Raw genomic sequence first — 12,434 nt, forward strand, 5'->3', positions numbered from 1 at the left:
ATGAACAAAAATATATTTTTTTCTGTTTTCAGATAACATTTAAGAATGAGGTTGGCCAGTATGACTTAGAGGTAACAACGTTTCAGCTGGCTGTGCTGTTTGCATGGAACCAAAGACCCAGAGAGAAAATCAGCTTTGAAAATCTTAAACTGGCAACTGAGCTCCCTGATGCAGAACTTAGGAGGACTTTATGGGTATTTTCCCTTTCTGTTGAAACAGATTTCTTCTTTACCTTTATTTAATACTTAAATATCCACCTGAATATTCTTTGAAAGTACTAACTCTGGCAGTGCTTTTGAAATTGAAGAGTGAAAACCTTTCCTAACTAGCCTTTTAATTGCAATGGTGCTTCTTTGTGCTTTGCATTAATATGTATAGCCTTTACCTGTAGGCATTCTTTCCTGTCAAGATTGCCCAACTTAAACTTTTAGAGGTAGCTAAATCTTTCTGGCCAAATGTTGCTTAGAGAATGCAATTGTAATAGTTTGTTTTTGTTGTAGGACTCGTCAAGTTTTAGGAGTTCAGCAGTTACTACTAAAATGTACTTTATTTAAAAGTGACTTAATTTTTTGGGGAACACTCCTGTAATCCACTCAGATCAGCAGAAACTCTAGAAGAAGAAATCTTGAATGGATCAGATTTACCACTGGCCATTTCTGTGGCTGTGAGTTCATGCACTTCAGCTCTTCTGAATGATACTGTTTATATTAAAACATTTCAAAAAGAGAGGTGTGGTAAATAATGTATCACAACAGTGTTTAATAAATCATTGACTTGATGCTGATTAGATTATTATGAGTGCCAACAGCATACATGAGCTTTTTACAATCAAATAAGACTACACAGTCCCTGTAGCAATGAGTGTATGGTACAGCTCTCTGTTACACAGTTAAATCCTAAAGGTTGGTTGGTTCTGTTTTAAGAGTCTAATGTTTCATTTTTATGGTCTCTTCCCCTCTCCCCTTTCTCTGTAGTCTCTTGTAGCATTTCCAAAGCTGAAACGTCAGGTTTTATTGTATGAACCTCAAGTCAGTTCGCCCAAAGACTTTACAGAAGGAACCCTCTTCTCAGTGAACCAGGAGTTCAGTTTAATGTAAGATATTTTTTGAAAATGAAAATATATAATGTTTTAATACTGAAAGATTTCTCTTGAAATAAGCTGATTTCTTAATCACTTCGCAGTAAGATGCAAAATTGAGGTTTTGATGACTTGTTACTAATGAGTCCATGGCACTTCAAGGAGGAATAAGTGTGTTAGCATCAATCTTCTACTCAGATTCTGTTCTATCTACATTTTTACCCTATGGTGTCAGAAACAATAGGAATGATATTTTCACTTCTTGTTCTAAATTGTTTAATGTTTTGTGCACTGTTAAAAAGTGGCTCATCTGCTGTATCTTACGATAGAGGTGACCATATTGCTGTGGGGAGGGTAAAAATCTCATATTGGTGCTTTGGGATCCTTCAGAATGAAAGATGCTTTAGAAATAAGACATTAACATCTGATATACATTTGCTTCAGGGCACTTTATGTAGAAGATATTAGCTCTTTTTATCATGAATAACTATCAATAGGGCTGGCAGCTTGCGGTGGGGATCAGATTCTGTGACTCTCTCCTATTTGCTGCTTGGCCTTTTTAGAGGGGGGATATAGTGACAACTGCTGCTTAGTTCCCAGTAGCTGCTGAGTCCCCTCCAAAGGGCTGAAGATGTCTCTGCTTCCTTCTTGGAACATACGCTGGGGGAACGGATGACAGAACACCATGATACCGAGGAAGCAGTACGGAAAAATGTTGGGGGTGAAAATTGAATAATTCTGTCACCATGATTATCATATTTATCATAATTTATCTGATTTTTCCACATGTTTCTCTGATAGACAACCAGCCTCTATGAGGAACAAGAAAGTAGCCCAACTTCCTAATTTTACTTTTGTATAAGCTCCTTGTCCAGAATCCTGAACTTATATTGTACGTGAAGTATTTTTGTCTGTAAAACTGCATAATACCACAGTTCAGCAGTCTAGCCTGTCAGTTTGACATCTGTTGTGTATATTTTTCATCTGTTGATGCATCAAACTAACCTACACTTGTTTTGGGGGATGGGGTTTTCAATTGTGTATTGACTGCCAGCCAGCCATTTCCAATCATTGCTGCAGTACTGTTATACTGTGCTTTGCTGTGAGTCTAATGTGAATTCCTTCTTAATGTAAAATGGGTATGTTTTGGCTTATTTTCATATATAATTGACTTTTTCAGAAAAAATGCTAAAGTTCAGAAAAGGGGTAAGATAAACTTGATTGGTCGGTTGCAGCTCACTACAGAGAGAATGCGAGAAGAGGAGAATGAAGGAATTGTCCAGCTAAGAATATTACGAACCCAGGTAAGTAAACTTTAACACAGCAATGTAAAACAGTCCCATTTCCTTTGGTGAACTACTACTACCATATGCCACCTCTGTTTCTGAGATGTTCTTCCACGAAAAGCTTATTAAACTGGATAAAAATAGCTTTAAGCTCAACCTCACGAAGTCTGCAGAGCACAAGGAGTCTGTGTTATGTTGCTTTACCACTATTGTTTAAAAGTACTTATTTTTTCTGTTCTGCACCACTTGAAAAAGGCTGTTTTCAAACTGTATTTCCTTTCAGTTTTATTTATTTAGACCAGCGGGTCTCAAACTGGGGGTTGGGACCCCAAAGTGGGTTGTGACTCCATTTTAATGGGGTCACGAGGGCTGGAGTTAGACTTGCTGGGGTCAGGCTGAATCCTGGGGCTGTAGCCTGAGCCCAAGGGGTTTAGCCCTGGGTGGCCAGGCTCAGGTTTCACCCCCAGGTGGGAGAGGCCTGTAGTCCTTGGGCTTTGCTTCCACCCCCAGCGCTCTGGGACAGTGGGGCTCAGGCTTTGATCCCCCCTCCTGGGGTCCTGTTGTAATTTTTTTTGTCAGAAGGGGGTCGCGGCGCAGTGAAGTTTGAGAATCTCAGATTTAGATGCTCATCAGTGTAATTAGAGTATGGGGGGAATTCAAAATGAGGGTTGTTTTTGAAGAGGGTTTACAATGCATGAATTTTTTTTTTTTGAGGGAAAGTTTCATAAATGTGTTCAACCTGGGAACTGTGTACTCTGCAGCATTGCTCCCAAATATAAGTTTTCATTTAAAAATATCCAGTCTCTAGCTCTTATGGTTGTGAAGAAAGCCTTCAGAAATTGAGACAACTGTGAACTTGTCCCCCTGAAGTCAGCCTGAAACAATAGCTCTGAGGGGTGTTTGCTGCCCAACCTCAATTCATCTCCGTTAGCTGTTAACTCGGAAACAAAAGACTGTTTTATAAATGGCAGTGTGGTTAATTTCACTGCTGGTCATTATAGCAGAATCCTCAAGCTAATGTACTTCATTGCTGGATGCAGTGGCAAATATTGAGATGGAGTGCAGTGGGGAGCTAGCTTCTATCAAGGGTCAGTGGGGGGTACAAAGTGGGAAATTCAACCTACCCTCCACTCCTTTTCAAATCTAGTGTCTCGTCTCCTCGCCAAAAGAGGGAGACTCATACCCGACCCCATTATCAAATGCCTTGGCTGCTTCCTGGGTGTCAAAAAGCAACACTTCCAATTATAGTTAGGTGCCAATAGCCCATCTGTCCCCTGCTTACCTGCTGAAATCACCTGCTTACCCCAATGGCATCTATACTGTAGTTATGTATTTTCAATGTAAAAATCTGCAGATTTTTGAAAATAACTAAATTTGATAGCCTTGCTTTAGAACTGTTACCAACTTCTCACTTAAGCCTTTGAAGACTATATTAGAGAATGACTAGATGAGTTAGAAAATTAGCCTTAGATATCTAACTTTTCACCTATGCAATTTGTTTGTATGCAGAACAAATCAGTAGTAAATGAAAGCTGTTACCCATCTGATGGCTATCTGGTAACCTGTGTGAAAGGTGTCTGGTGGTCTAATTTATGGTCCAGTTCCCAGCAAGCAGGTGTCCAAATCATAAAAAAAAACAACTGTAGCTGTTGCAAGGGCTCTGAGCAGGGATGTAAAAAACTGACTGACTTCTGGAAGCAAAATTAATTTCTTGCTTCTAAAGGGGTTCAGTCAGATCAAATCTGAGATTCGGTGGTGGGATAGTATGGGGGTGGGATGCTTAGTTTTGACTTAGAGGCTCAATTTGAGCCCTGGTGAGTGCCTATTTGTATTTGTGTACAGATAATATTGACCTTCTGTTCTGATGTAACAACAAACTGTCATCTGTAAATGGCAGAGAGCAATGCAATGGGAGTGGACGCTTTGTAGTGGGGACAGTGGGATACTGAGTCTCACTCCAGCCAGGGCAGAAGTTCCTGACAAAGATGAAGAAACAGTGTATCATGGTTTTAATTTTTCTTTGACTGTTCTATACACAGAATGGGTGAGAGCAGCGTTCTTGTGAAAGACTTATCAGCCTTTAAATACAAAGGAGTGACATGCTTTCTTCGAGAAGCTTTAACATCCCTTATTTCATTTAATTTCTAGTGAAGATTTAAAAGTATTTCACAAACTTAATAAAAAATGGAGTTCTGTAAAAATACATACCCATCTGGAAAGTCTCCAAGCTGATAACCCTCAATGGAGTCAGTAAAACTATCATACACCACGCCTTGCAGTGGACTTTCAGCATTTCACAATTAACTTCAACTTGCAGTTTCTTTCTGATCATGGTCAGGGATTAGATCCCCAGGTCACTGCAGCCAGCTCTCTAGCAAACTGTGCCACCTGGGTCCACTTGACATTTTGGCTCTTCTTTCAACAGAAAGCTTGATTTATGCATGGTCATGGCTAAGCTAATGGAAACTCCTTTTGAGCTCTTTGATGCCTGAGAGCTTGTTTTTCAAAGGAAAGATAATTTTTCTAATGACAATTACTTTAGCACACAGAGCGAGTGAATGCCTTAGTGGCTGACCCATGTTGTATACCAACCACAAAGTAAGGTAGCACGATGAATGCCTTCTAAATTCCTTCAAAAGTTGGTGACTGAAATCCATCATAACTCTTAGTCATCCTCTCAGCAGTTAACTGTATACTCTCTATCCACCAACCTCTTCATGAAATGTATTCAGTAGCTGGTTAGGTGAATTAAGAAGGATGGTTGTAGGATGTGACTTTCAGTTCTTACCAAACTAGCCGACAAATGATTATTCAAAGTATAGATCTGTGTAGCATACTAACTTCAAAGATCTCTACAGTGCAGATCATTCCAAAGTAGTCTGTTGTTTAGGGGCATTCTGTTGTAAGCCCAAAGAAAACCAGCCCTTTTTAATGTTCTCCTCTTAGAGGTTATTAAAAACATAGAGTGTGCCCTTTTTTCTTCGGTGAGTGACTGAAGGCATTTGGTCCAGTAATAACTGATATGGACAGTAAAATCATTACTATTCCCATCTTAGATATTTGCTGAGCAAAACATATAGTTTTAAACCAAACTTCATAGGAACACAGAGATTGCCATACTAGATCAAACTTGTAGTCTGTCTAGTTCACTGTCCTGTTTCTGACAGAGGCCAGTGCCAGATGCTTCAAAGGAATGTTAAGATCCCTGCAGTAGGTGAATGTGGAGTATTCTGCTCTCCACATTAGATCTTACCTTGGTCTCTAATAGTTTAAAGGTGGGCTTAAACCCTGAAGCATGAGGTTTAATATTCCTTCCAAAGTCTTTGTTGGCATTACCTATTATAATCTTTGTTGTTGTTATCCATATAAATTTCCAATCTCTTTGAATTTTGCTAAGTTCTTGGCTTCTGCAACTTCGAGTGGTACTGAATTCTACAGTCTAATTATTCATTGTGTGGAACAAGTATTTTCTTTGATCAGTTTGTAATTTTTTCCACCTTTTAGTTTCCTTGAATATCAACATGTTCTTGTGTTCCCAAACAACCTTCTGTATACCATTCATTATTTTTTCCAGCTGTTAAAGACTATTCATCTCACCCATTTAATCCACATAGTTATTGCATTTCATACTGGTTAAATATGCATGTATGTGGAGTGATTTCCTCATGAGAAGATCCTGCCCTCATTTATTCTTATGCACATCCACTGAAGTCAGTAGGATTGACTGGGCATGAACAAAAGCAGAAGTTAGCTCTAGGTTGCTTTTACTAAGGCCAACTATATATACTTTCTTTAGGATCTAGTGTTATAACTTGACAGGCTAAATTTCCTATTAGCAACATATTGAGGAAAAAAAACATTTAATTGGTGTTCATCAAACTGAATTGCTCTCTTTCCTTTCCCACAGCCTCCCAATTAACCCTGTGTATTCATTTTGCCACTTGTACCCGATATTTCCAAAAACACTTTTCTTTTTTATTCCCCCCCTATTAGGAGGCTATTATCCAAATAATGAAAATGCGGAAGAAAATTACTAATGCTCAGCTTCAGACTGAACTGGTAGAAATATTGAAAAACATGTTCTTGCCACAAAAGAAAATGATAAAAGAGCAAATTGAATGGCTTATAGAGCACAAATATATCAGAAGAGATGAATCGGATATCAACACCTTCATATACATGGCATAATTTGAAGACTCTGTAAGATGCTGAGAACACAAATTGAAGGGTGCTTGGGCAGACAGCTGCAACAGTTTTTGTGCTGGAGAAGGACTCATTTAAACTTTCATTACATATTAAAATCCCTGCCTTATCTTACAAGAGGACTATATTTTGCCAATCTCATTCAGCTAGCATGGTGGCATTCCCTTCATGTTGCACACTTTAACAGCATGCTGTTTTGTGGGAAACTTGCATTCATGAAGAGCCCATTGTGAGCTTTTTAAAGTAGATTTGATTTACACCCACCAAGAAGAATACAGGTTTGGGTTTTTAGATGAACAGTACTTGCACACAAAAAAAGACCTTCAAATACTCATGCACTGAGGAACTGCTATTAAGTTTGTTTTTGTTTTTAAATGCAATTAGGACTAGAAGTAGCACTTTCACTTTGTGTTTTGGATCAACAGAGTAAATGTAGTGTCCACCTTTGGTGATCCTTTTTATGTATAACATTTGAGAGAGACACAGATGCATCACGACAGATATGTATTTGTTACAGTAACAACCTGTTGGCTCAAGCAGTGCTTCAATATAGTAACTGGATTTTAATATTGACATAGAAGTGACATAAAAATATTTCCAACTTGTGGATGTTGTTTTTCCTTAAGCAGGAGATCATTGTTTTATATCGTTTGCTGTAAACATATGGATATACATTGCTTATCTTATCTGAGCAGATAGTTTATTGCAATCCTTTTGAAAAGGTGAATCTTCCTTCCCCATAACTGTTTTATGGCTGAGTCTGTTATAGTGAACAGAAATATTAAGTGTATTCCCTTGTACATTTAATATTTGTATTCCATATGTTTGAATATAACTACATACATCTGAAGGCATTAAAAAGTAACTGATCCATAAGTCCCTTATGAGAAAATAACCCTTTGCAATTTCTGTACACACACAGTAGCATCATATCCACGTATCCAATGGCTTTATGTTTTAGAGTTTAGACTCTTAAATGCCTAAAAGTCAATCTCCTTTAAAATAAATAAATACATAAAGCAGCAGCTGCCTATTGATTTGAAGTGAGCAGGAGATGAAGAATGTAGCTAAAGGAGACCTACAAAGGTTTAAGGAAGAAAAAATACCCAGTTTTAGTGTGTGAAGAGAAATTGTCAAAATTCCTGATGTGTATTTGGCAAATTTTAAATGTTACTTCTGCCTTCAGCCATGTTAAGTAACCTCTTGGTAATATCTAACTCCCTCTCAAATGTTCCAGTGCTTATTGGACTGATGACATCAGTATCACTGGAGCAGAGAATCTGCCTTGGGGAGGGTGGGGGTATGAGGAAGGTAAGTCAGCTTTTACTCAGTGTCATGTGAATACTCTTAGTTAGATGCTATCAGGCAGCCTTGCAAAAACTGCCCTGAAAATTTACCAACCCAGGCACAAAATCTACTTGTTTGCTTTTGATAATCGATAATGGGGGGGACCCCCTTAATTTTACACACTCTTCCAAAAAAGAAAAACCAAATCCTTTCCGTAGGTGAGTGGGGAATTGAATTTTGCATGATTGCTGTAATGCGTAAAATAAGAGCATCTTACAAAAAAATAAATTGTGGGGATGGTCTTTCACTGCCTTAAGCCGACTGTGAGCTTGTCAACACTTGGAAATGCTGCTGCGGCACAGCTGCACTGCTGCAGCACTTCAGCATAGACACTACCTACACCATCGAGAGGGATTCTACTGTTGGTGTAGGTAATCCACCTCCCCGAGAGGCAGTAACTAGGTCGACAGAAGAATTTTTCTGTCTACAGTGCAGGGGGGATAGGTTGGTATAATGTCTCAGAGGTGTGGATTTTTCACACACCTGAGAGACGTAGCTGTGCTGATGTGAACTAGTGTAGACCAAGGCTGTGTCTCCTACCACTGAAGTATGTGCCAGTGCGAGTTCCTTAGAACAGTGCATATTTGACTTCTTGCTGAATAGGACATCTTCAGCTGCAGGAAGGCTTCATGGACATACAAGAGAGCGAGAAAAACTGATATGTGGCAATATAAAACTCGGATTGAAATCTCACTGCATACATTTATATGCCTTTATTGATGCTTATAAATGAGTGGATACTGTGAAAACATATTTCACCTTCAAGGTAGCATGGAAACATGAGATTTTTAGCCCTAAAATGTTACTATTCAGAATTAAAAGTAAATGGTGCTCTCTGTATTTTGCCAGTAACACACATGCCAACGTTTTAAATTTAGAAAACGAAAATTAGTTTTGTTCTAAGAATAGAAATCTTTTTGTATGGTGCCACAAGATTTTCAGCATTTGTAACTTGATATTAAGAGTAATGCTCATTTGGGAATAGTTGGGAAATGGCGAACAAGCCAGAATTTTAAAATAATTCTATTATGATGATCTGAGCACTTATTTTGAATATGTAACAGTTTACAACATTAAATCAGAGAATAATAGCCATGAAGTATTGTCACACACAAGCAAGTTAAATGTAAAAGTGGGCAATACTAATTTCTAAACCCTAACCAAAATCTAGGAGACAGCTTTGAGATTGACTTTCATAAACAATTATGTCCCAGTTCACTTTGCATCCAGACAGCAACAAACTTAAATGCTAGTTATTTATATTTCTCCCTTCCCCTCCCACTCGCATATACTAAAATTATAACCTGTAACTTATCTAAACGTACCTCATTGTCTGGATGAGGGGAATTTATAATTAACAGCACGTCAACAACATCGTTATATTTTCCTTAGGTTTATATTTGAAAATAGATGTTATGTTAAGAAACAAACGAACAAACAAAAAACCTTAAATCTGAGAATCACACTAGCAATTTCCTGAAGATGCAGAATCACATTTAGCATCAGGTTACCTTCACGAACATGCATTTAAAGCTAATATTATGAGGCATGGGTAGATACTTTCGGTAAAGTGTTTTGGGGATGGGAGGAGTTCTGATCTAAATAAAAATGAGATTCTTCACTTGCAATATGGCAACAATGCACTTTTAAAGCTGAAGTTTAGCAATGACTATATATCTCCAAAGACCTAGCTTAAAGAGGTGCTGCATCTGAAACACATGGTGCCACTCACGGTGTCACAGTGAATAGGTATGGAGTAAAACTGACTACAGAAGCGAAAATACAGTTTGTCACATTCTTAATGTCTCATTGAATTAAGAAACATTGTTAAATCCTTCTCTGTCCCAATAACTTAATGAAGATCTCAGTTTTAATTCTGAAGTCTTTCCACTGTTAGTGTCCATAGTTTCTGTTTAGTAATCTAATTCTCTTGCACTTGTTTTGAACATAATACAATTACATTTCAGAAACAAAACAAATGGTGGCTTTCTTGTTTTCACGTTTTCTTAAATGTGTAATATGTTCTGAATAGTCAGCATGTAAGATGCATATTTTAAAAACACAATGGGGTGAAAGATATGATAGTTTTTACAGAAAGATTTGCTGTCTTAGAGTCAAACAGTTTTCTATTTTCATCTAAATGACTGGGATGCTATCTTTGTAAATTCTTCAAGGTCATATGAAATATTCTTTGTGAAATAATACATGAAAGCTTTCCTGTCATATACACTATATGTAGTCTGGTGTGTTGAGCAAGCTTGAGTTCCTAGGTTGTAATATCAATCTACATATGGTATTTACAATTTTGAATGTGTGCCACTACATACTGAGATAATAATGCTGTACAATTTTGAATGGTAGCAGTTTCTTTATGGCAGTCAGGCTGAACTATTTTGATGTACTGCTTAATTTTTGAATTTTATTTTTTAAGTTGTATAATTTATTTTCTTGCAAAATAAAAATGTAATATAAAAGACTATTCATTTTAGCAAGATATGTTGGTGTCCTCCCCTGCAAATTTTTTAATGAGCATAGTACTCTTTCCTAATTATTATATTAGAAATACCACCGTGTGTGAAATCTACCTATTCTAAATTCCAGTATATATTATGAGGTGAGCAGAGGACCAAAACATACAATGAAACAAGTTTTCAGTCCTCCTTTCTCACCTTTGTAATTTGATTTAAGTGTGTATGTACATAGAGATGGATCTTTTGCTGTCCTTTTTTATGCTATAAGTTAAATTCCTTTTTAAAGGTGAAATGCAAATCTAAAATGAAAGGTAACTTAAGCCAAGAAATGTGGGCTGAATACCCTCAGTACCAGTGTTGCTCAGGAGTATACAGCACACAAATGGTGTGGTTCTTTTAAAAATTTATATATGTCCATGAAATTCTCTGGCACGTCTTTGTTAAATACCTCCCAGAATAAATCACTTTGTGAAATCACTGATACCATTAGTTCCCCTGATTGCATAGTACTAGAACTGTCTATCAGTGATGTCACCAAATTATACAAGCTGATAGAACTTTCAGGAAGCTAATACTGTATAAACAAACCAAGATGAAGGAAAACTTTCAACCAAGTTATTGATGCTGCTGTGACTTTCTGGTTTGACTGTCCTTGCCTTCTTTTTATTATGTTACAATTCTTATATTTCAGCTTTTTTGTATTTAAGGTGCACAGAGTAAATTTAGAATGTTTTGTGCCTTCTGATATATGCAAAGATTATTCTTTCTATAGAATAAATACTATTTTTGAATGAATATTCAGTGCTCATGGCAGTTTTCAGACTGGCAACCCTTGCATACAAGGCTTCCTCATACTATACTGCCAGTGTTTCTCAATCCTGTTCACAAGAACTCAATGCAAAAGGTAAGTACAATCAGTTGCCATGTCCCACAAATCCTTGGGAGGGCGCTTCCGCTACCACCTGCAGCAAGGAAAGTAGTTGGGATGATGGTCTTTGTGAAATGTGTCCACAAGAAATAAATAAGAGAAGCAACTCTTACAGAAATTCATTGTGTAGCATTGGGTGGTAACTTCTTCAGGTTCTACCATCTTATGTTAGACTTGAACCAATGACTTAAAGGTGAAAGGCTTTTTATCTATTTCAGTCTTCTGATCTATTTAGTTCCCTACTACATTCAATTATGATTGTATCCATTAACATGTCTCCTGTTTATATTTGTGTGTGTGTTGTGGGAGCGGGGGGAGGGAATTTCCTATGGTGCGGCTGAAAGAGAATCTTTTGTTGTTTTATAGCTATCTTTTGTCATGTGACCTTTCCATTTCTCCTGGTGTCCTGCCTTCATTTCATACTTGGTAATTCTAGCTTCTCAAATTTCCCATGTAACGTCAGTTGGACAATGTGAGCCAGATCCTGGGACATAATCTGGAGAGTACACATCACAAGCTGAGGGGGCAGGGTACTACTCTCCGCTGATCCTGGGCCTGCTCTGTGCAAGGCCAATCTCCAGAGATAAGTGTAGCTGCTCCAACTTATGTCAGCTTTTAACAGCCCCGAGGGAGCTATAACCCTCGAAGCAGATAGTGTAGGAGACACTGTGCCACCAAATGATGCATAGGGGTTGTATTCCCTTGCCTAGTTTTGCTGGCTTGATTGGCCAGAGTCTGTCATTAGTTCTGTGGAGCCCAGGATCTGACCCTTTATGACTTCCATTCCATTTACTTTCATGGTTCGATGCTGCATTCAGAAATAGTGTTGCCAGTGATCATGGATACCTTAATACGTGAAATATTTAAAATATCCCGTATTAAATGTTGCTTAACAGTTTATAAAGTGCTTTTGTACCTTTTATGCAGAAAGTAATCATATACAAGTAAAATAATTATTCTCTTACTTGCAATGATATTTTGATGTCTTGTCTTCTCTGCTTTCATTTTTAGAAGGTTTGGGGAATACTCTGATGAATATCATACTCACTGAATAGTCTTCAAGTGGACAATTTCACTCTTTTTGCCTTCTAATTTATTCCTCTGAGTTACTCATTGTACTA

The 12,434-nt window shown here is 37.6% G+C and overlaps 1 protein-coding gene across 1 annotated transcript in view; it reads left to right on the top strand.

The window, feature by feature from the left end:
* Positions 1-10,388, top strand: part of CUL5 (cullin 5) — a 78,789-nt gene extending 68,401 nt beyond the window's left edge. The window contains exons 16-19 of the mRNA XM_074957527.1: positions 33-194; positions 975-1,093; positions 2,259-2,382; positions 6,358-10,388. Of these exons, the coding sequence (XP_074813628.1) occupies positions 33-194; positions 975-1,093; positions 2,259-2,382; positions 6,358-6,552 (600 nt within the window). The 3' untranslated portion in view covers positions 6,553-10,388. The remainder of the gene's footprint in view (positions 1-32; positions 195-974; positions 1,094-2,258; positions 2,383-6,357) is intronic.
* Positions 10,389-12,434: the final 2,046 nt, after the last annotated feature.

The sequence above is a fragment of the Natator depressus genome, chromosome 1, assembly GCF_965152275.1.
Source record: "Natator depressus isolate rNatDep1 chromosome 1, rNatDep2.hap1, whole genome shotgun sequence".
Taxonomy (NCBI): domain Eukaryota; kingdom Metazoa; phylum Chordata; order Testudines; family Cheloniidae; genus Natator; species Natator depressus.